At 37.6% G+C, this 25437-nt stretch overlaps 1 protein-coding gene across 6 annotated transcripts in view; it reads left to right on the forward strand.

The window, feature by feature from the left end:
• srgap1 (SLIT-ROBO Rho GTPase activating protein 1) overlaps nucleotides 1-25437 on the forward strand; it is a 109049-nt gene that overhangs the window by 21212 nt on the left and 62400 nt on the right. For all 6 annotated transcript variants that reach the window (XM_031898916.1, XM_018092246.2, XM_002941251.5 and 3 more), the window contains one exon: nucleotides 21487-21682. In XM_031898916.1, coding sequence (XP_031754776.1) covers nucleotides 21487-21682 — 196 coding nt within the window. The remainder of the gene's footprint in view (nucleotides 1-21486; nucleotides 21683-25437) is intronic.

Raw genomic sequence — 25437 nt, forward strand, 5'->3', positions numbered from 1 at the left:
TTAAAATAATTAAAATATAATGTATAGTTGCCCTGCGCTGGTAAAACTGGTAAGTTTGCAACAGAAACGCTACTATAGTTTATATAAATGAGCTGCTATGTCAACACGGGGGCAGCCATTGAAGCTGGGAAAAAGGAGAAAAGGGACAGGCACATAGCAGATAACAGATAAGCTTTGTAGAATATAATGGGGTTTTATCTGTTATCTGCTAAGTAACCTGTGCCTTTTCTCCTGTAAATGGCTGCCCCCGTGGCTACAGAGAAGCTTTATTATATAAACTATAGTAGTCGTTCTAAGGAAAACACACCAGTTGTACCAGTACAGGGCAGCATTACATTATATAGTAATTACTTTTATACACTTTCATTTTTTGGTGTTACTTTCCCTTTAAAAGTTAATTTTGAGCTTTTTTAATCCATCTCCATATATTTATGTACAGGTATAGGATCCCTTATCTGGAAACCCGTTCCAAATTACAGAAAGGCCATCTCCCATAGACTCCATTAAAAGCAAATAATTCTAATTTTTAAAAATGATTTCCTTTTTTTTTGTAATAATAAAACAGAACCTTCTACTTGATCCCAACTAAGATACAATTAATCCTTATTGGAGGCTAAACAATCCTATTGGGTTTGAATGATTTTTTTTGTAGAGTTAAGGTATGGAGATCCAAATTACAGAAAGATCCCTTTTACGGAAAGCCCCAGGTCCTGAGCATTCTGAATAACAGGTCCTATACCTGTATTCTTAATATCCTTTTTTTATATGCACAGAGATACAGGTGTTATGTATGAAAAAAGGTGTCTATTATGTATGCACCTCTGTACCATAAATATTTTTTTATAGCCATTTTGCACCTTATGTATACCAAATTAATTATCTAGGTACATTTACTTATGTAAATATTTTATTGACTGGGATGGGATTTTAAAGATTGGAACCTGTATTTGATTTTAAAAGTAAATTAGAGATTGAGTTTCTTGGGTATGCAATTAATGCAATTATTTAAAACATTCTCTGTAAAGTGTTGAGTAATATTTTGGAGCAATAAAATGTAATAAAAATAGCAAGATGCTGAACTGACAGTAAAATTATTGTATTGTCTCCCTAGCTGCAATAAAGGGTATAAGCTGACTATATGCAAGCAAGGTTATTGCATATTATGCAGTAAAACTATACACTTATAGCTCTAATGTGGGGTGACCAGTTAGATTGTTTTGTGCAGCTTCTAGCATATGCATGTCTTTCACTAAGAAGGGATAATATTTCCCTATTTTTGAGAGTTCAACTTCAACCCTTTTATTTTCGAATTTATAAACACTGATGTACGATCAGCAGAACAATAGGAAGGTAGCAAGATAGTAGCTCCCAGTACATATCAGAATAGCACTCAATAGTAAGAAATCCAAACCCTCCAGTTACATGGGAGTAGGAGAAACAATAGATTACCCAAAAGCAGTTCTAATGTGTAGCGCTGGCTCTGAAAGCTCAGACTCGGGCACAATGCACTGAGATGGCTGCCTACAGAATAACATTATAAATGGTAGAGTGAATCTATGCTATGTAAACAGTGTTAGAAATAAAAAGTACACCAAAAAAATCATGACAGAATCCCTTTAAATAAGCTTTGCCCTCACTAATCACTGAGGTGTGATTTGCTAAATGGTGATAGATCTGTCTAAGATAAAACTTTCTGTAGCAGCATGACCTCTAATATACAGTTATTATACTCAATGTCTGACTTTAAAGGAAAAGGAAAGGTAAACTCACTAAGGGTGTGCCAAAATGTTAGGCACCCCCAGTGATAGTTATCACTTACATTATACCCTGGGTTAGTGATCCTATTAGAAGAAAACCGCACCAGCCCAGAGTAGCTGCCAAGGAGCGTTCCTTTTTGTTAAAGTTTACCTTTTCACTGTGCATACACAAGCGGTGCAAAGGTAGAAGGAGGAAGAGGATCGTCCTCTCTCGCAGCTACCCTGGGCTGGTATGGTTTTCGCCTAACAGAAGCACCAGCCTGGGGTATAAGGTACAGTCACTGGGGGGGTGCCTAACATTTTGTCCCCAGTGATTGTACCTTTCCTTCTCTATTAATGTTCCTAGCACTATAACCGTCAGTAGATCTTACCGTGCCGTGGGAATATTATGGGTCTGCCCTATCTGCACTGCAGACACTAGGAGAAAACCTTTACATTTCTAGGATGGCTGAGCCCCATAGTACCGTTGAGCTTAGTAACTATCACCAAGGTGATTGTGACCGTAAAGAAATATGCAGAGGATTGTAATGCCAATAAGTCCTGCACCAAAGAGCTTGCCAAGATGATTAAACTGGACCAGGCATTTCAGCACAAGTTTTGTGTTTTTAATTTTTTGCTAATGTTTAGTATCTTCAGTTGGGCTTCATTTTTAAATTCCTATGGTTATGACATGACTGGCTGTTTTTATCTTTGCCTCGGTGCAGTTCATTTTATAATCCTTTTTTGTTATTGTCCCTGTACAGGTGAAACGTATAACTATTTTATTTGTTCAATGGTACCTAAGTGTTAACATTTTTTATATTACTTGCTCCATAATTTGATACTGTGAAATATGTAATAAACTGTCCTATCTGCACATGTAATTTGTTAGATCCATTTCCTAACCTATTTTGAGGCTGACAGGGTCATGCAACCTCTTCCTCACCTAGATCCACTTCGAAACGTTTGGTTCTGGGGAATCCACAATGGAATAAGATGAAACATGGGATGGATCACTCTGTAACGCTAAGTGGGGGGGGGGGGGTGCTGTGGAACTGTTTCCTGTAACAGACTTTAAGAGCTTTCCTTTCAGTTTGCGGACCTGTATATCTCTGTGGGAAAAAAAAGTCCTGTGTTCATGCACCTTTTTATGTAATGTAAGATATGTAATGTCAGAAAGGGGAGTATATTTTCCCTTTTAAGATGACATTCATACCACAGTACACATGGAGCTGTATTTAAATACATGTGTGATTTCAGCATTATGCTGAAAAGATGCTGTAGTGGTTTTCCAGCTTTTCACAAAATCTGACACATGCAAGTAAGAGGATGTAGCTTGTAATGTTCCCTTAAGTGTACAAACACAAGCATCTGCTGGGGCCCGACTGCAAGCAAAAGGGGGGCTGCCACTGAGCTGCTCTATTCAATTCTTACAATACTAACCCTTCCAAACAGCTGGTTCCTGCTATAAAAGGCAAACATTTGGCTACACTCCGTAGGAGGCTTCCTTGTTGTGGTTTCCATTTATGGAAAGTTAGATATTGATTACTGCATGGAGGTGAAAGAAAAACGTTAAGGAGTTCAACACCCAACAAACTGAGTATAAATAATAGTTAGAATTCCCTAATAAGCAGACAGCAGAAAATTAATGTTGTCTATTGATTGTTACAGATCTGGAATGCATACCTTCAGTCTCAGAGCCTAAGAGACAGAAGAAATAACATCCCTCACCGAAGGTCACATTCACATGATTTCCTGTTATTGATTATTGCATTGTTACTCCATATTGCAGAAATAGGCATCTAATCTCTCAAACCATAATATGTTGTCAATATGAGCGTTTTTAATTGCGGCATCCTGTAACTGTACCCAACTTTATAGCTGATCATTTACAGGAGGGAGGGTTTAGTCCATATTGTGTACTACTGTATTCACCATCACTATCATGAGTTAATGCAGATATAATAATGGTAACCGTGCCCTCTGCCACACTATGTTTTTTGCATCCTGGCCTGCAAAACCTACTTCCGCAATGACACAGGTACTTACAGTATAGAAGCATTTCTTTCCTGTGACCTTGAACATGCCTAAGGCTAATGTCCCACAATTTAGTCGCTTGCAATAGATTTAGTCGTGCTCAGTAGGACATTAGCTTAAAACTTTAGCACTCCAACTGCACATTTCCAGTTCTTACCAGATATAAAAGTCAGAAAACAGCACGGATCACAATGATACAGAAGACTGCTTACTGTTTCTTTAAAAATATAATTTAAAACAAAAAACTGTGCACCCCACCTGTCTTTAAAAAGTTGTTTTATTGTCCTAAGGGGGTAACTTTGCTCAACTGCTTGGAAGTGCTTTGTCCCAGTGCACTGCTCATGTTATATGCACATCAGCAACCAAACGCTTGTGTCTGGGCTCAGGATAGTTTCCTGTTTACATGTAAAGTTCATTTTTCAATGAGACTGCCCTTGGGCTGGCAATCCATGGAAAAAGCTCATTATAGAGAGCTCAGGAAGAATCATGCTGTTAATGTCAGAATGTACCATCATTATATCAAGAACTAATCCAGCCCAAAAATGTTTCACAGATCAGTAAGGGGCTTTTTTTTTTTGTTTGTTTGTTTATGCATATATATATTCCAGTACAGACAAAAATAATTAAATGACCAGTCTACCATTTTTTTGCTCAGTAAAAGAAATTTTATGGATTTTTATTATACATTAATTACACATATTGAACAGGGCCATCTTTAAATCTTGTATCTGTTGTATTTTTGTGATCTGTATGTTTAATTTATACTTCTGTATCTATTTTACAGCAGTGCATATTTTGTTGGCACCTTATAAATGCATAAAAATGAACTTTTAGAGTGCCATTTACTAACCTTCAGATTTTTTTTTTTAATTTTTTTATGGATTCTGCATTTTAGCGCTAAAAGTTGCGGGACAAAAGTTTTTCAAGATTTACTATGTATCCAAACTGCTAAAAATCCAAATCCAACAATTCGCCAGCTAAAACTTGCCAAAATCACGTAGAAGTCAATGGCAGATGTCCCTTTCCTGAAAGATCCTCCTTTTGCCTCAAGTATAGAGGTATTGGATTTTTGAAGTCAGTTTCTGCGACTTTATCCTGTCCTGACTTTTTCAGTTTGGATTTTTTAGCAAATGCCAGACATTTGTGGAAATGAGTTCAGTTGAATTTTTAAAAATAAAAAATATGAGAAATGTTATTGTTTAGGAATTCTGCCCGTTGGTATTGACTCTATGGGAATTAAAGCTCAAGCAAAATGTTTTGCTCTTTATTTTAGGGATGCTGTACCATTTCCTTTAATATCCAGCTCTGTGAAACCAATGTCTATCCAGGGGAAGCTACTGCTATGGAGCAAGGTGAGACCTTTGCCTCAGACAGCAGTGTGCAGCAGGTTATCTGGGGTGACAAAAAGGCACCCCTGGTAATTTTAACAGATTAAATTCAAGTTTTGAAACTTCTGGTATTTTAGTTTAGAGAGTGCAATTGCGTAAAGGGCGGCAACTTTGAGACAGAAAGTCTGAATGAGGGATATTGACTGTGATCAGAGATGCAGCTTTCAGTAGCCATTACATTTACTAATAACCATTGAAAAGGCTTCACAAATCTACCAAGGTGTTGGGCTTGTGATTGAGAGTAACAGTACAGAATTGGATGATTTTATGCTTTTACAAAGCAGCTCTTAATCGGGGATTCAGCTCCTTCTGTCGTCAAGCCCTCCTATAGCTTAATTTGCTGATTGGTCAGCGTGTGCAGTAAATAATTTATGTATCCATTACAATTTGGCAAATAAACTGTTCCAGATTGAAAATTTGTGTGCACTTTAGAAAGGGCTTTCACTCAATTTGCCAATCACGATGTCTGATAGGACACCAGGCCTCAGTAACATTAGGCACAATTAATGGTGGGCTATCAGGGGAGACAAGTTACTTGTGGCTCATCACAGTTTTCATAATGTTGCTGTCAAAACTGATCACATCATGTTTCAGATGAGTTGGTATTTAGTTACAGCTGGTGAAGTTAAACTCATTTGTATGCAAGTGTAAAAGGCTGTATTTATGGGTATAAAGTTTGCAAAAGCTGAATTCTTGATTGGATTTTTAATGAATTGTAATAAGACTGCAGGAAACAAGTAATACCACCATATAGTGTGCAGTACTTGTTTGTGTGGCTTTTAATAGTCCACACACTTTAGATATAGTAAGTGCTATGTCACACGTGGCGTTATTAAACGGGGTTAGTATGAAATCCTAATGTGGAATACAACAAATAAGCATTAATATAGAAAACACTCTAATACACGTTGAAAAACATCGGCCAAAAAAAAATGTCAGAATGTGTGTTTTCACACATATATTGTTTTGGTGCATGTGACATAAATGGTTGATGAACTTATGCCAGAACTTCATTCAGTTTTATTATGTGATGTCATTACATAATGTTATGATGTGACATTGTTATAGAATACCACTATCAAATGCCCTTTAGATCCCCAAATTTATTGTACACACATTATTTCAAAATACTGCATTAAAAATGGCTGCATAATAGAACTCATTATCCACAGGTGGTTTTTATGGCACATTACAATTTCATAAAAATATTGTTTGTTTAGAACAGTGTTTCTCAATCCATGAGTCGGGACCCCTTTGGGGGTCGAACGACCCTTTAATAGGGGTTGCCTAAGACCATCGGAAAACACATATTTCCGATGGTCTTAGGAACAGTTTTATGGTTGGGAGTCACCACAACACGAGGAACTGTATTAAAGGGTTGCGGCATTAGGAAGGTTGAGAACCACTGGTTTAGAAGTTCAAGTTTATTCACCACTGGCAACCTTGGGAATACTGAAGTGATGGAGACACCCCTTTATACATTTTCAGTTTCTTTGTTAGCACAATAAATAACAAAACCCAAAGATGTGTCTTAATTAGAGCAATAATCAAATTGTATTTTCAGCGCAGGCACTATTCTTTGAGCTTATACTAAATAAGGGGCATATAGTGTCTTAAAAGAGTCAGAGGGCTTTCATATAGAATAAAATGTTACCCAATGGCATAACTTCTATGAAGCAGCCCTGTCAACCACAGGACAGAGGGGACCTGGAATCTGTATGTACACGTATTGAATGCCAGCACCTTCCCCCTTTTCTGTGTCTGTGAACCTTGCATGTGCCCATTTTTGTCTGCATAGCCTTTCTATTGTCTTCCAGTGATTTGTGCAGGTGGACTGGTGGGTGAGTGATCATGTAAAAGACAGGGTCATATGGGATGATGATGATCAGGGGTAATATAATAAAAAGGCTTACATTTGTGCGGAGTCCCACTGATGGTACCGAAACACATGATTATCTTTTTCTTTAACATTGCCTTCACCTGTCATGCTCCAACACAGGTTTTTCTGCAGTATTTGAGTGCTCTCTTCTAGTGGCCGTGCTCTCTTCTAGTGGCCAGAGAGCCAGGTACCATATCCTTAACCTAACAGAGCCCTAACCATTCTTCAAGTGATACTGACACCAAAAAATTTCTTATAAAAATATGAACCTACTTCCAAACCTACCTATAGGTCATGTTGACTGTTTTTTTCCTAAAATTCCTGTTTCTCTACATAAATCCTACTGAAGATCCTGAACCCGACTGTAGCTTCTCTATCTGTCAAAAGGACTACGTCATAAACTGGGAGGATTCAGCTTGCTATTTGCTTCAAAGAGCTCCCCTTCACTCCTCACTCCTCATTTCTGTTGCCTGCCTACTTCAAAGGGCTGTGCCCCCTCTCTGCTCTTCGCAGGAAGAATTTAAATAGCAGGCCAGCTTAAGCTTTCCCGTGCCTGTCTACTTCTAAGGGCTCTCCCTCCCCATTACACATAGACAACGGAGCTGAGCTTGTCACACACCGGCTGAAAGCAGAAGGGGCGTTGCAGGTTTGTGATTGGGCATATTTGTTCACTTGGGAGGCATTTATATTAAAACCCGGAAGAGGGGAACAAACATGGCTGCTCCATGGGTCTGTAATTAGTGCTACCATAATTATGAAGCGAAAAAACTTTGCAGATTATAGTTCATAATTAATTTAAAGCTGATATAAATTAAAACACCACAGCAGGTGTAAAACATTTTTTTTAAGTGGCTGTCAGTATCACTTTAAATGGGAGCTACTGCTCCTCATGGTTTTGCAGTATGTTAAGCACATAAGTAAGTGGTGCCACAAGCACTGACTGCCTGAGAAAAGCACTCAGCCAGAACTGCTACTGAAAGGACTTCAGTAAAGCAGAGACCAGGGATTTAAATGACAATGGAAGAGGCAAGTGAGCATTTCAGTACCATATTCTTCTTATATTCTTATATAAGTGCTCTGATTTGTTTTAGCCAAGGATCCAATGGCATAACTAAAGCGTTGGCATTAGGGAAGTGGAAAGCCCAGTGCTATCTGCTTGCCACCATAATTCCCACAAGCTGGGGAATGGCCCCCAGTGCAGTTACACCCCCTGCTCCCTAGTAGTTATGCTGCTGCAATTAACCTTTTTTTTAATGCAGGTGTGTTCAGTGCTTTTTAACTTAATTGCTTGTGGTGTTTAAATAAAATAATAGCAGTGCTAATGTGGGCATCTTTAGAAATAACTTCATAATTGTTTGGATTATGTTAAGCCAATTGAAAGACCTCCTTTTGGTTTTTTGCCTTATTTGCATGATCCATGCTTTAACTAGGAACTTTTATTTGCTAGAGTTTTTCTAAACGCCGTTTCAGCTTTAATAGTCAGTGGAGTAGGGATAGCGGCAGTTTTTCTTTCGGTCTCTTTATTGTACTTTAGGGAGCTCATTTGTTGCAGCTCCTGCCACGTGTCCTTCCAGTTGTGCTTTTTCCAGCTGCGTACAGAATCTACCATCTACCCAGCCCTCTGAACTGTTAGTGACCTCAGATGTGCACCAGCAATGTATTCCCTTAAGATTTCACATGCATGGTTTTTTCAGGATGCCAGAAGAATTTAGGAGGGCCTTCTGCCTTCAGTTTACCTGTTTCTTCACATGCTAGCTTCAATATTTTCTTAGTTACTGTTTAAAAACATATAATATTTGTACTTAAGTAGAAAAGTTGCAGTTTCCATTTTTCTTGGCAGTACCAGAATGCCAGATGGGTCATTATTTTGCAGCAAAACGGGAACGTCCTATCAAAATGCCCTTCCAGAACAGATTTCATGGAGTGCTGAATCTGAACTTTTATTCAGCTGAAGAAATACATACAAGGAAACCATATCTTCTAATTGTTTTTATACAAAGATGCTCCACATATTGAGGAGGAGGGGAGGGGAGGGTGGCAAAAAAGGGCTTGCCTTGTAATTCATCATATCTAGCTGTGAGTAGGTGTTAGTAACTGCTATTCCATCCCTCATATATCAGGAAAGCTGTGTTTGTATGGTTTTTTGTAGTGCTTTATTTTTGGTGGATGTGTGTGTGGTAACTTGTAACTGCACCACACCAGCTTTACGTTTTATGGTGATGTTTTATTTATAAAACTAATACAATTATTGCAATCAACTAACTGAAGTCAGTGTCTTTTTATTTGGGGTCCTTCTAGTATCTCCTGGAAGTTCCAAATGTGGTATTATCATTATTAAAATGTATTCATAAAGCACCAACATATTCCACAGCGCTGTACAATAAGTTGGTTAATAGATTGAACATACAGCATTACATAAAAGAAACCTATAACAGATACAAAAGGTGAAGAGTGCCCTGCCCAAAAGCGCTTACAATCTATAAGGGCTCTGGCACACGAGGAGATTTGTCGCCTGTGTTTTTCCCCCTGGCGCTTTGGCGACAAGTCGCCACGACAATACACACAAAGAGATTTCATGCGAGTTTAGCTCCAGGCGATCTGCTACCCATGGTACCACTCAACAGTTACCCCTCCCACATGTTTACTCAAGTCGCTCAGAAAAGGATCTGTTTGCGATTTGAAACCGCAGGCGACTTGAAGTAGCCTCGTATGATTTGACGGCGACAAATCTCCTCGTGTGCCAGAGCCCTAAGGAGAAGGGGTTAAAGGTGGCCATACACGCACCGATATTATCGTACGAAACCTCGTTTTGTACGATAATCGGTGCGTGTATGGCATGTCGGCGAGTTGACCGATATCGCAGGAAGCTGCCGATATCGGACGACTCGCCGATCGGACAAGTTTGAAAATTTTGATCGGGCGCCATAGAAGGCGCCTGACCAAAATTCTCCCTTCAGAGCTGAATCGGCAGAAGGAGGTAGAAATCCTATTGTTTCTACCTCCTTACCTGCCGATTCAGTCCTGAATGGTGTGTGGCGGATCTTACGATGTTTCGTGCGACCGATGGTCGCACGAAACATCGTCGGATCGCCACGTGTATGGCCACCTTTAGACACAAGGTGTGGAAAAGGGCAAGATCAGAAGTAAGGTAAGAGGTGTAAAATAAAGATAATCCTTTTTGTTAGTGATAATAGTTATTCAAATGTAACCGCTTATCCCCTGTAGTTACCTCAGCCCCAACAATTAGCACCTGGGCAACCACTTGTTTCTCAATTTGAAAAAAAAACAAAAAACATTTTTAATCCCTCTTTAAATCTCGGTGGTTATATATAAGTGTAACAATAGATTTACAGTGGTTTTATCTAAGAAAGTACCCAATGTAAAGTTGATCACTGCAAATTCATCAATAAAATAAATTTGTTACTAAAAATCAATTGTTAATAATTTACTTTTAAACTAGTCACTTTATCAATTCTTCAATTCAATATATTCACCTCAATAAACTGCTATATTAGTAAAGTGACTAGTGCATCATTTCAAGTATTAAATCCATCCTTCCACAATATATTGATGTGAATAAATTAATGAAACTATTAAAAAAGATAATTTACCACCTTGATAAAAAGATAAGATTGAAATTGGTAATATCTCCACCATCTATATTTTTCCAAAGAAAACTGCTATCTCACAGTTACTATCTAAGCCCTGGAAATACCACAGAGAAAGAGAAGATAGGGACCCAGGGGCTACGGCCTAAATTGTTACCGCAAACCCCTAGGTTTAGGGCATTCCATACACTGCTCTGGCAATGGCAACAGTCCAAATGTGCGTACACAGAGCGGATCGGATAGCGTTCGATTTCACGTTTTCCAGGCCGATCGCCACTCTGCTCTGTGAGTGCACACTCTGACTGTTGCCATAGATTTTACTACACGCAAATAAGGCGGCATACGGAAGTGGGTCCACTTCTCTTAGCCAGACAGCAAAGGGCTGAGAGAAGCGGAGGTACACTTTGTCTGACCTCGCCCTTAACAAGTTTTGTTGCATGATAAGTGGGAAAGCGCTCTTTAATGCATACGTATTACACTTAGGTAAACCTGTGGCTACATCTGTAAATTTTAAGTGATGGGTATTTAAAAAAACAGTTATCCTTGCTACAGTTGAATATTGGAAAGTGCATGTTTATAAGATTTGAACAATTATTCTAGGCATGTCTAGGCAGTTTTGAGGAGCCTGATGATCTAGTAAATACACTTATAGGTGTGGTGTGTGTTGCTTAAGAACACTTGGCTACCACATTTTCAAGGGCCAGTTGTCTGACCTGTGAGTACACATGCAAGTCAAGGTGGTCGCCATAGATATGATCACCTGTCATATTGGGTATCGCTTTGGGACACTAGTCCCTCTAAGCTGTGCCTTTGTACAAACATGCACAGATTTTGAGACCAGTGCACACAATTCAATGTGAGATGCACAAAGAATTTTGTGTGAAAACATAATTTTGTGCTGTTCAGACCAGTTTTCTTAAATACTGTGCACACAGTTTTAAAAGGTGTGCACAAAATATTTTTTTTGCACACACAGCTCAAAAGTTAGAGGAAATATTGGAGGGCAAACACTTTGAATAGCCTTTGTATGTTGTTACCCTGAAATGGAATATCTACCTAAAAACATTTTTTGCAAAGTGTAAGAAAATGTAATTATGAGCTACATTCTAGTATTTATGAATAAAAAATGAGCTGCAAATGTAATTAATAATAGTATTTGTCATTCCATTTCTGTTCTTGAAACAGTATCGCAAAAGTATTGTCTTGGTCTGTGGATCAGCAGGCATTATGTTTTTCAGGAGTCAGAGCCAGTAATGCAAAGAATTTAAACAGCTAGGCAGAAAATATGCTGGAAAGATGCTTACGTTGTTATGCAAAAACATTTTTTGGGAGTAGATTGCCTTAAAACAGAAATTGTGAGACTGAAAGTGTAGTGGTACATTCTTTAAATACATTTTTATTATTATTACTTTTTGTTAGCTGTCATCGACTAGCTTCTACATGATCACAAAAAAGCTTGTTATTTTTGTGTATTGCTTTCCTGATGAGCACAATTGCTTCTCACTATGCCAGTCATTTTTTAGAAATGCCCTCAGGAGATCTCCAGCCGTGCATCTCTTCAAACTACTGGAACAGAAGCCGGGGGATAACCTGTCAGCCTGTCAGAATTACTCATCCACCTATTGATTCAGCTGTTCTTGTACAAGTATAGTCTGAAACCATGAAGGGTGGGGGTAGTGTCACTGTGACACTTGGAAACCAACTCTCCACTGGGAATTCCAAGATAACATCTTATATGTAGTACCAGGGCTGCATTATGGTTAGTACACACAATGCTATTAAGCAAAACCTAATTGTAGATGTGAAACTATCACATACTCATGTACAAATCAGTTTAAAATGCAACTAATAAGATCATGTACTTCTGTTAAAAGCATAGCAAATATTTTCATGTCATGGTACATCATCTTGCAGGAAAGACTCTCCAGGTTTTAAAAAAAAAAAAAAAATGCTCTTTATTAAAAAATGTCATGGGAAAACATGTTTTTTCAAAACGCATAAGTAAATAGAGCTTCTCCAACAGAATTCTGCATTGAAATACGTTTTTCAAACATGCAAACAGATTGTTTCATATTTAATTTTAAAATTGCACATGGGGCTAGCCAAGTTCTTCATTTCTCAGGGTGTTCACCTGTGCTCACCTCTGCTCTGTTAAACTCCAGTCACACTTTACTGCAGCACTGCAAGTTGGAGTGATATCAGCTCCCCTTCTCCCCAGCAGCCCGCCAGCAGAACAATGGGACGATAGCAGCTCCCAGTAGATATCAGAATACCACTCAATAGTAAGAAAACCAAGCAGTGGGGAAACTAGCTATACAGCAGACTCTGTGGTCGCAGGGGGCCTGGGCGATGGGGGTCCAGACTGCGGGGTCTGCTGTATTGCAGTCTTTTTTTTACATTTTTTTTCTTTTTAAATACCAGCACGGTGCATTGTGGCCTGGGAGGTATGACGCAAGCAGGCCAGGTGGGGGGGCCGGAGAGGAAGAATTGTTCAGACCGGGCCCCCTTAGAAGATCTGTTTGCAGGGGGGCCCCGTGCAACCAAGTTACATCACTATATCCTAGGGCTGGGCGATATACCGTTTAATACCGAATACCGGTGTTTTTTTTAAAAACTATATTCATTTTTCAGATACCGCAATACCGGGGTGTCAGGGTACTCACCCCTGTGGCCCGGTCTTGCACGCCTCCTTGCGTGTGCGCGTCCCATTGTCCGCGGGACGTTGCACACGTGTGTCCAGGTGCTCGTGCGTCAAAGCGCACGTACATGTCAAAGCGTGCACGAAGCGCTGACGGCGCCGGTTCTGCGCATGCATGGGGGGTATTTAAAGCTATCAAACGCCTCCTCCTGTGCTATGTTGTCTGCATATATATATATATATATATATATATATATATATATATATATATATATATATATATATATATATATATATATATATATATATATATATATATTATATATAATGTGTGTGTGTGTGTGTGTATATATATATATATATATATATATATATATATATATATATATATATATATATATATATATATATATATATATATATATATATATATATATATATATATATATATATATATATATATATATATATATATATATATATATATATATATATATATATATATATATATATATATATATATATATACACAGTCATGGCCAAAATTGTTGGCACCCCAGAAATTTTTCTAGAAAATCAAGTATTTCTCACAGAAAAGTATTGCAGCAACAAATGTTTTGCTATACACATCATTATTCCCTTTGTGTGTATTGGAACAGAACAAAAAAGGGAGGAAAAAAAGCAAATTGGACATAATGTCACACAGAACTCCAAAAATGGTCTGGACAAAATTATTGGCACCCTTAACTTAATATTTGGTTGCACACCCTTTGGAAAAAATAACTGAAATCATTTGCTTCCTATAACCATCCATAAGCTTCTTACACCTCTCACCGGGAATTTTGGTCCACTCTTCCTTTGCAAACTGCTCCAGGTCTCTCTTATTGGAAGGGCGCCTTTTCCCAACAGCAATTTTAAGTTCTCTCCACAAATGTTCAATGGGATTTAGACCTGGACTCATTGCTGGCCACTTCAGAACTCTCCAGCGCTTTGTTGCCATCCATTTCTGGTAGCTTTTTGACGTATGTTTGGGGTCATTGTCCTGCTGGAAGACCCAAGATCTTGGACCCAAACCAAGCTTTCTGACTCTGGGCTCTACAGTGCAACCCAAAATTCTTTGGTAATCCTCATGATGCACATTCAAGGCACCCAGTGCCAGAGGCAGCAAAACAACCCCAAAACATAATTGAACCTCCACCATAATTCACTGTATGTACCGTGTTCTTTTCTTTGTTGGCCTCATTCCGTTTTCAGAACAGTAGAATGATGTGCTTTACCAAAAAGCTCTATCTTGGTCTCATTTGTCCACAAGACATTTTCCCAGAAGGATTGTGGCTTACTCAAGTACATTTTGGCAAACTGTAGTCTTGCTTTTCTATGTCTGTGTCAGCAGTGGGGTCCTCCTGGGTCTCCTGCCATAGCGTTTCATTTCATTTAAATGTCGACGGATAGTTGGCGCTGACACTGATGCTCCCTAAGCCTGCAGGACAGCTTGAATTTCTTTGGAACTTGTTTGTAGAGCATTTCCAATTCTTTTGGATTGGAATTGATAACAGATAGAAAATGGAATTGTAAGCACTATGTTACAGCTGTAAATTACATTGTGTCAAAAATCCTCTATGATTTTTAGATTTTTGGTTAAAAATGTTTTGATGTTTACAATTATACACTTTCCCAGCAGCTAGGATGCTGCTTCCACCTGCAAATGTTGTTGAGGAACTGCATGACACTCATACATATTATTTTAGTGGTGGGATTCTCATGTCATAAGCTAACTTTTCCTTGTGGGTTTTACAGGTTTTGTACCTTTAGGAATGCCTTATCCCCAGCCCAAATATAAAGCTTTTGTTGGGCAATAAAATTGAGGTGCAGACGTTGCCTGCATTGCATGCCCTATAGCTTCCATTCAGTTGAAACAACTTCCTTTGTATAAATGACTTTTGTTTAGTAATCCTTCCTTTCTTTCTTTTCCAACTTCATATTGTGATTACTTTAATGGGACCCCCGTTAAAGTGAGCGACACGCCATTAGCTCTGGACAATCTTTTTTTATGGTTTGTAGTACTGTACAAATATTTTACACTTTAGGAGTAGGGTGTTTAATATGCTTATTTCTGTACAAATAGATTTGTTTTTGTCATTACATTTACAATGCAAAATAAGATGCACACCACACAGGGCAGCTTAACCCTTTTATTTAAAGCATTGTTGTAGTGATAGGCTGGTGGTTTTATGTAAACTAGATAAGCTCCTCTATGTGTGAGCGGCTTCATATTAGAACCAAGGCCTTTACTTTGTTTAGTTACAGAAAAAAAATTCCTTTTTTTACCAGTTGTCAGAAGAAGTTAGTCAAAAAATATTAGTAAAATGCTTTTTTTGTGTTACAAGTTATCCTTTAGTGATAATTTATTAATTTGCAAACTAATCGAAGGTGAGTCAATATTGGCTTAAATGGAATGGATTCTTCATCAGGCCAGGAATAATCATTCTCTGCAGTTGCCTGAGAAACACTCATTGATTTACTGTATCTTTGCTAATACCCTGATACAAGGTTATAAGAAAATATCCATGACATATAGGATTTGCAACAGTTTTAGAAGTTTAGACATTTACAATCATTTGAACCCAGTGTCTCTTTTCACATGTAACTTATTTTTGATAAATAATACAGTGAATTAAATGTATGGAGGATTTGAAGGCTGAATTTTGTTTCCATTTATTTTCTTTCTTCTTTGCATTTTGTGAAATGGAACGAAACCTTCATCTTAAATAAAGGGGCACATTTTATAAATTGTGATGGCAGAATTTTGAAACCCTGTGCTGTTAAAGGTTTAGCAGAATATAAATTTTGCTTGGAGATGGCTAAATACCAGACCCGATTCTGGATTCTGTGCTCTGCACCCTTTCATTTAGAATGCTGTTTGTATGGTTCAGGCTACCTGGAATTATAGCAACCTGCTGCTAAATGTGGCAGGAAATTAACTGTAAAATACCGGGCTTCTGTTGTTTTACATAGCAGCAAAAGGTTTTGTATAATGGTTTATTTTAACGAATAATTTATTTTTAACATTTCCAAACTGAATATTATTAAAACTCTTAAACAAATGCAACAAAAGGATAATGACTGCAGCTCTATCAGGGCTGCAGATTGTAGGCTCATTATGATGCTATTTAAAAGTCCAATGATAGTAGGCATGCTGACTCAGTGGCATTTGCAAGTGTCCGCTTCAGAAATGGGCACCGCAGCTTAGACATGTAATAGCTTTTAACATATATATATATAGATATATATATATAGATATATATATATATATATATATCTATATATATATATATATATATATATATATATATATACACTATGGTTACTTTTTATCCAATTTCTTTGAACATTGTGTAAATTCCTTTAAAACAATGGGAATGGGAATAACATTTGAAACACCTGTTTGTAAGATCCATTAAATGTCAAATGTATATTTATTTAACTTAAATATCTTTGCTTGAAATTTCTAAAGCTTAATCTCATTATGTTACGTCATTGATTTTTGATACCTGATGCCAAGTCATATTTGGAATTGGAGAAAAAATTGCTAAATCAATATGCTAAGCATGATGTTTAGAACAGTGTAGAAACGTAACAAATTTAGTTCTGCAGATCACCTAATAAGCTTAAGGATGGACATTAAGGCCTGTGGCCAAAATCTGCCTCTCGCCACCAGTGACAGGTGGGTGAAAAATGCTTGCAGAAATGATGGCCCTTGATCCATAGACCTAAATCATTAAATGTGTACATTGATTTAATGTTTTTAAACATTAAACCTGCAATCCCCAGAATCTTATGCATGTTTTAAAATGCACCTTTGACTGAGTGGCATGCATTCCAGTGACAATTATACCCTAAACAGGCAGTAGGTGAACACAGTGGATTTTAATTTATAATCCATACCAGAATAAAGTGACCTGATTAAACATGGGTATGTGCATCAGATGCACTAAGGCATCTCTCTACCTGTTGTGGTCCTGGGAGCATTTTCAGCCCTAAAAAATCTAAAGTTCTGTTGTTAACAAACATTAACAATTTTTATACATTTGTTCCTTTTGAGAAACTGTTAACCAGTTCATTACCATGCCTGTGGAAACCTTCCAGCTGTTCAGCTGAATGTAGTCAAGCCATTTCCTTTTATTTAATACAGTGGAGCTATTTATCCATGTTTTATACATATAACCTTGTAGTAATGAGACTAGTGTATTTCAGGAAATCAAGGAGAGGGAAAGGGAATGTTTTTGTATGAAAGTTATGTTATTGTACAGTGCGGAAGGAAAACGCTTTTGGTTGTGTCTTTGTCTAGATGTCCTTAACAAAGGCAAAAACAATCCTTTTTCAGGGGAACAACAGGCAGCTACAGTAGATACAGCACAGTGGAAGTAATGCCGGCCTTTGGTCTGTTTATGACTTAGGACAATGGTGCTAATGCATACTGGGTGCTCATTTAATGTGCTCATTTTTAGCAAAAGGTTTTTAGGTGTGTATTGTTCCTTTAAGCTGCAGTATACCAAACTGGGATACACAGAATCAGGGGCAGGCCAGGACGACCGGGCGCCCTAGGCAACCTGGTTGGCCACCCGACCCCTAGAACCGCCTCACGTATGTGCACATTGCCATCATGGGGGTCATTGCCCCCACAGCGCAATGACAAGCGGCAGAGGCAATGACAAGGGAGCGCAGACTAGGGTTAGGCAGGGGTATCTTCCTGGTGCCCCTCATTGTTGTGCACTAGGCAGGTGATCTCTGCCTACTCATAGTTCCAGCCCTGCACTAAATTTATAGTTTTTTTTATATGTTTAAGTACTAAATCCTACACTAAAGGTTTGGCTGAATCCAAACTATAGTCTGCATATATAAATCTGAGATAAATCAGAAAATTCTATCATATTAGAACAAGAATTTAGTCACATTCACTTCAGGCATTTCAAAGTTCAGTGCATCCCTAACATCAAATAAACTCTAATGTAATAATGTAATCAGTCTTCTAGAACTATATGCATTATTGGTGTTTGTGCTTTTCTGCTTTGCAGGCATAATATGATAACCAGCTTTAAAAGGTATGATTCTTGAAATTAAAGAAACTCTGCATAACTGAAGTGCAAAGATTCACCACTGTAAATACCAAAAATACATTAAAATACATTTCTTTTGTTCTGCATAAGGCCATACAGAACCCTGGTAGATTACATTGGAACACAATGGAAAACATCCATATCCTGCTGAGCTGTTCATTAAATTCTCAGTGTGTGTCCCTATTGTATCTTTCAAGGCAAACTATAATTTCAAGAACTATGCATAGTGAACCGTTTGTGGCTTTCATATTGCTCTTGATAAAAAAGGATCTCATGGATAAAATTAGATGAAAGTGTACTGTTGCTTCTTTAGAGAATACATAATTCATCAAGTAATTTTCTACTTAATTATTTTACAAGATGTAATCTTAAAATAGAAAAAGGTACTATAATAAAGCTAATTACACAACATAAATTACCCCTGGTCTATAGTAGTGGGTTTTCAAAAAACTGCTTTGAGCAGTTATACCAGAGTTGATTGTCCAAAACAGAAAACCTGGTAGGCAGATAGCTGCCATTTGCAACTTGTAAAGGGCTCGCTGGCCTGCCAGGAAGGGATTTATTTTAATTCCAAAATTATTTCAGAGATAGGTGTTCAAAGCCAGTTGAATAGATTGTCACAGTTTATTGCTAACTTGTAAATTATCCACCTGGTTGGATAGCCCAAAGATCAGCCTGTGGCCAGCTTAATGGAATACTGTCATGGTTTGTTTGTTTTTTTTTTTCATCAGTTATTATATTTTATTTTTAAATTTCACATGGGGCTAGCCATGTTCTTCATTTTCCAGGGTGCCACAGCCATGTGACCTGTGCACTCATAAACTTCAGTCACACTTTACTGCTGAGCTGCAAGTTGGAATGATCTAACCTCCCTTCCCAGCAGCTGATTAGCAGAACAGTGGGAAGGTAGCAAGATAACAGCTCCCAGTAGATATCAGAATAGCACTCAATAGTAAGAAATCCAAGTCCAGCTTGGGACTCCTCCGGTTACATGGGAGTAGGAGAAACAAAAGGTTACTTGAAAGCAGTTCTAATGTGTAGCACTGGCTCCTTCTGAAAGCTCCTTAGACCTCATGCTTGACACACAGGGCAGTGACAGGGCAATGATAGACAGGGAAATTTGCTGCCTTGGTGAAATCTCGCATGGGTGACAAAGTGCCTGAAAATACTGTTTGTTCCAGAAGAACAGAAATAACCACATGTAAAACACAAAATATGTAAGAATGCGGAAGGTCTTTTGTCTGCTTTTGTCATCCACAGAAGATGCTATTTTCCACAGGTAACAAAGCACCTTGGTTTGTTCTTGCCTTAAAGGTGTGTTGAAATGTATTTAAAAAGATTAATGTGTATCTTTCTGCCAGCCTCATGCCTGCGCTTTGAGAACTAGTTGTAGTATAATGGTCACCTGCTCATCACTGATTTACGTCAGTGCATATCACATCAAATTACAAGCAAAATAAATTTTACCCATATTTATCTGTGCATTAAAGATAATGCTCACGAAATACTGTTCTTCATTTCCTTATTTTGAGAGGAGACTTTAGCCTCACCCTCATTATTGGAGGGCCAGTGAATTATACAAAATTAATTAAATACACAGTAAACCATTTTGTTTTCTTACCATCGATACACCATTTTTTTTTTTTTTTTGTAAATGGCCTTAAATTGGATGTAGATTCAGTTTGGATGTTGCCTTATATGCTTATTTCACCATTTCCATATTTTGAGAGTTGACTTAAGTATGTAGTATGTCTATTTTTGGAAGGTTATAGAAACTGTTTTTATATTACATCTTTTCATGGTGTTAATTCATATATTAATATTGCATCTTGTAAATTACAGCTTAATATTGCTGCAGATTCGTATTTGAAATAATATGCTTAAATGGTAGAAGGCACATGCAACCCAGTTGTCAACTAAGCTGTAGGCACATAGCAGTCTGCAGCCAATGAGCTTTTCATTGTACTTTCATTTTCAAATGTACTTCTCAAATGTGAACAGAGCCATAATGTTATAGTCTTCATAAATACTTTAAATACAAATTACAACATACAACAAGTGATGTGCCAGTTGGCATAAGAAACAGGATTTTTAAATAATCTTATTTCACAGGCCTCGACAAATATGATCTATTTACAGACCTAAGTCTATGTTCAACATTGACAGGACTTGCTCTTTCTTGTTAAAGATGCACATGATTACAAAATAGCTCAGGTATATTAAAGTTTAATAAGAGCTGTGTGCAGGTCGGGAAGCTTTATTTATACTAATGCCTTTCATGGCTCATATCTCTCTTTAGATAGAGAGATAGAGAAAGAGCTTAAACTGAATTGGTTTTCTCCTAAGCTAAATCTGCCCAACCTTAGGAACGAGCAAAAAAGAAATCATGTCATGCTAATCATTTTGTGACTCTAAATATGTAAATACGTTAAAATATTTTCAATAAATGCCAAATATTAGCCCCATCTCTGCAACTCCTTGTGTAACTTAGAGGCAGGCTAAATACCCTTATTAAAGGAGAAGAGAAGGTAAAAACTAAGAAAGCTTTATGCCCTCTCCTGCTCCCCCCTCCTATAAGAATTCATAAAACTTACTCCCCCCACCCCTAGGAATGTGTAATCTGAGCTAAAAAGGCAAGAGCTGCAAGCAGGAAGCTACTTAAAATGGCAGCTGCAATCTTAAACAAACAGAAAAAGCTTCTAGGGCTGTTTACTCAGGTATGGTAATGCTTTCTGCAGTATAAATATAGTGTTCTAGGTGGCACTAATGTGGTGATTCTATTGGCAGTAAAATGCCCAAATGTTCTGCTTTAATTAACCTGTTCTGGGTGGATGTCAGAAGGCATAAATCGAACTGTCCACCCTTCCAAAGTAAATTGTACTCATGTCTGTTATGCATAATATTTTCAGTGTGTTTCCACATAAAACTTCTTGTATAATTATCAGTTTTGCGAGTCTTATAATATATTTGTACAATGTTGAGTCGGTCTTAGTGTTATTTGGCAACTATTTATTGAATGTTGCAGAAAGATACTTTGTCTTGATATTATAATAAACAAAAATGATTTTCTGTTTGTTTTGCAGAAATCCGAGCACAGCTAGTGGAACAGCAGAAATGTCTGGAGCAGCAGACAGAGATGAGAGTCCAGCTGCTCCAGGACTTGCAGGACTTCTTTCGTAAGAAGGCAGAAATAGAGACTGAGTATTCACGGAACTTAGAGAAACTGGCAGAGAGATTCATGGCCAAAACAAGAAGCACTAAAGACCATCAACAATACAAGTAAGATATTTTATAGAAAAAATAATTTGTGGTTTTGCAAATTTCCTACTCGTACCGGTTATTTTAGTTTCACAGGATGGGGGAGAATGTATATAGTTTCGAAAGAAGAAAATAGCCAGCAGAGCTGGATACAGAGAGTAAGTAATGGAAATTAAATGTATTCCAGTATATCACTAAGTAGTGTTTTGTAAGAGAGCTTGGATGCTGGCATGTTCCCACACACTGCATGTCTAATTGTTTCTAAAAAGGCACTGTTCTATTAATCTCTAAAAATGAACAAAGCAACCTCTTACTGCTAATGTTCTGTGTATGAAGAGTCAGCCCTGTGGCTATTCTGATGTGCCAACTCCCAATGCATTGCTGAGACCTGCAGCAGCAAGAGTATTGTAGCACGTGTTACTGAACAGCTCCAGACAGGAAGGATAATGAGATTGGGGCTGCAGTTATATAGAGCTCTGGAGCAGTGCACTTGTCAAAGGATTGTCACTGGCCAGCTGTTGACCACAATATGACTTGCATTTGTAAATATATCCATTGGAGCAAGAACAGCTGAATTGCAAAGCTATGCTGGGATTACTGGGATTTTTATCTAATACTACCTGTCTAAATTTCTTTCTCTGCGGCCTAGTTAACATATATTAGAATTTTTTTTAACATCAGAAAATGCCAGAACTTGTATTTTTGTACCAGATATTTATATAATCTTCTTAGTACAGGTAATGAATCTATTATCCAGAATGCTTGGGACCTGGGGTTTTCCGGATAAGCGATCTTTCTGTAAATTTGGATCCCCAGACCTTAAGCATGCTAAAAATTAATTTAAATATAAAATCGACCCAATAGGATTGTTTTGCTGTCAATATGGATTTGTGTAACTTAGTTACCATCAAGTATGAGGTATGATTACAGGGAAAAATGAAATCACTTTTAAAAATTAAAATGATTTGCTTAAAATGGAGTCTGTGGGAGATTCCAGATAAAGGGTCCCATAACTATATTAAACAACTCCAGTTTTTCTGTTCATGTTCTTATATGTAAAGTAGTGTTAATTATGTTGGGAGCAGAGGAAGAAGTAGGTTTAAATAATTGAGGGGGGATAAAAAGGAAAATTCAGTAAAATGTTTAAAGTGAAAAAGAAGTTGCTTGCCTGGAAAACCCTGTTCATTTTCTGCCCAATAACTGGTAAAAGAGATGTTTTATTACCATGGAAGTCCAGCAAAATTTTGAAGTGAGAAAAGTGAAAATTGCCAGCAGATCTTTTTCAAATGACCAGCTCATTTATTATCAGAAGAACACACATTGTTTCTTTTTCTTTCAGTTTGACCCCTTCTAGCTCATAGCTGCTGTACAACAGATTGCAGCATCCACTAGAAACTTAGCTAGCACAGATCTGGGAGTTAGCTCTGTGAACTGTACTAGTGCCAGAGCTTACCTGTATCTGATTTAGCCCTATATAATAATTTGTAATTTGAGTTTTTAGCCCTGTATAATGCTTGAACAATGGAGTGGGAAAATATCACCCATCTACTATCTTTCGTGATATTGTGCATCAGAATACATAAGACCAATGCTGTCCAAATGGAGTTTCACAAGACAGAGGCGGCCCATGATTTGATGTGTGTTCCAGGCTACCAGCAGTATCCATAGATACATTTGTATAACTTAATTTAATACAAATTAGGCCACAAACATAGTATTTCAGATGATGGGCCCAATGTATTGAAAAAATAGACAGTGGTTCATAAAAAAACATCTCTGAAATGTTTCTAGAAATATGAATTTAAAATATCACCACTGCTTGAACTATAGGCCATTTTTAAAATACCTCTGCTTTTTTACATTCCAATCCAAAGAGGAGAATAACTACATTAAAAGGACAAGGAACCCCTAAAAATAAATGATGTTAACCTAAAAGATCAAATACAAATTAAAGTTTGGGTGCTCCCCAATCTGTTGCATTGCAGTATTTAATCATTAAAGGGTTGGGCTAACCAAGACATGGTGCATGTGCACAAGTACTCTGTTGCTGCACCTGTTTCATGTTTCCTTGGAGACGCTCGTTCTAACTTTGAATTGTGCTGCTTGCAATACTCTGTCAGTGGGCGGGGAAAGGATTCACACAAAGAGCTCAAGTGACGTATACAATGACTCATGCTGAAAAAAATGGCGCCCACAAAGCGCTCAGCTGGGAATAACTTTAGAGGCAAAAGAAAGCAGTTATAAGTAGTTTTTTAAAAGCCAAAATATAGCGGTTCAGCAGGGGTTTATGTGGGATATGATTGGACAAAGTAGCAAAGGGAAGAGTTTTCTTGTCCTTTAATAAACATTTTAACGCAGGAGTTAATTTTGCTGTGTATTCAGTTTGAACACTAGCATCCCATTCCCAATGCTCACTTAAAAAACTCTATGCATGAACGGATTTTCCTTCATGGCCCCTCAGCAGTGCTAGGGTAATAAATACTTTCAACAAACATTTTAAAGGAGAAGTAAAGTTGATTTTATCTTGTATGCAGTTTGTACTTGTAATCCTACGCTTAAGAAGAAAACTAACATTCAGAATGAAATTGTAGGCTAAAGCCTACTGAACATGAAATAGTTGGCAGACACCAATGGTACGAAAGTGACTTCCTGGAACTGCATTGTAGGTCCTCCAAGGATATTGTCAGATACATAATAAATGCACAGATTTTATCGTTATCTAACCTGTCCGATGGGCTAAATGACCGATCGCATGGTACGAAAATTATATGGGCGATAATTTGAAGCCTACACACGGTCTGAAAACACTTCTCAAGATTAACAATGATCTATAAAACTTCCATTTGTTTGGAATGAGCCCTGTTCTTACAAGGGGGTATACTGCCCCTGTTAAAGTTGTTTTTTTTTTAATATGTTCAGCAAGGATGTTATTAACCCTATTATGCTAATCTGAATGTGAGCCAACCATGCACGCAGCACTGAGGTGGAACATAACTTAAAGGAAAAGTAGCACTAAAAATTTTTAACTAAAAAATCGATTCTACCCTCCCCCAATAATTGCCCTATCCTGAAAACCATTGTTATTTTGAATGCTTTAGAAGAAAATACCTGTTAAACTCGGCTTCCTGTCATTTGAACAAAGACGATACGGCGAGCGATGCCAGGGAAAGTATCAGGAGATGCATCAACTATGCGGCGATCGATTGGTCGTATAGTTGGTGCATCTCCTGATACTTTCCCCGGCATCACCGTATCGCCTTTGTTCAAATGACAGGAAGCCAAGTTTTTACAGGTATTTTCTACTAAAGCATTCAAAATAACAAATGGTTTTCAGGATAGGGCAATTATTGGGGAAGGGTAGAATAGATTTTTTAGTTCAAAATTTTTAGTGTTACTTTTCCTTTAATGGTGCTGCTGCATAAATTAAAAGGATACAGCAGCCTTATACATCCTTATGGTCTAAATGAGCAAAGAAGGTTGTAGGTCTTTAGTTGCCCTTCTGTTATTTTCTGTTAAAGAGCCAATCTTGGATTCTGGATTCTGCTTATTCATACAGATTGGACAGTTTCTATTTTTACTATATTTTATTGCAGAATTGGCATAAAAACTTGCAAATATGTTGTATTTCCGTTAGCAGTTGTGTCTGCCTCCTTTTTTTTTTCCTTCCCCATATGGCACATTCACAGACTTCCTTCACACTTGCAGAAAAATTGTTTCTGCCTCTAGGAAGTAAATAAACCAGGTCATTACATTCTCAGGTGTGAAATTGAACACAA

This window comes from Xenopus tropicalis, chromosome 3, assembly GCF_000004195.4.
Source record: "Xenopus tropicalis strain Nigerian chromosome 3, UCB_Xtro_10.0, whole genome shotgun sequence".
Lineage (NCBI taxonomy): Eukaryota > Metazoa > Chordata > Amphibia > Anura > Pipidae > Xenopus > Xenopus tropicalis.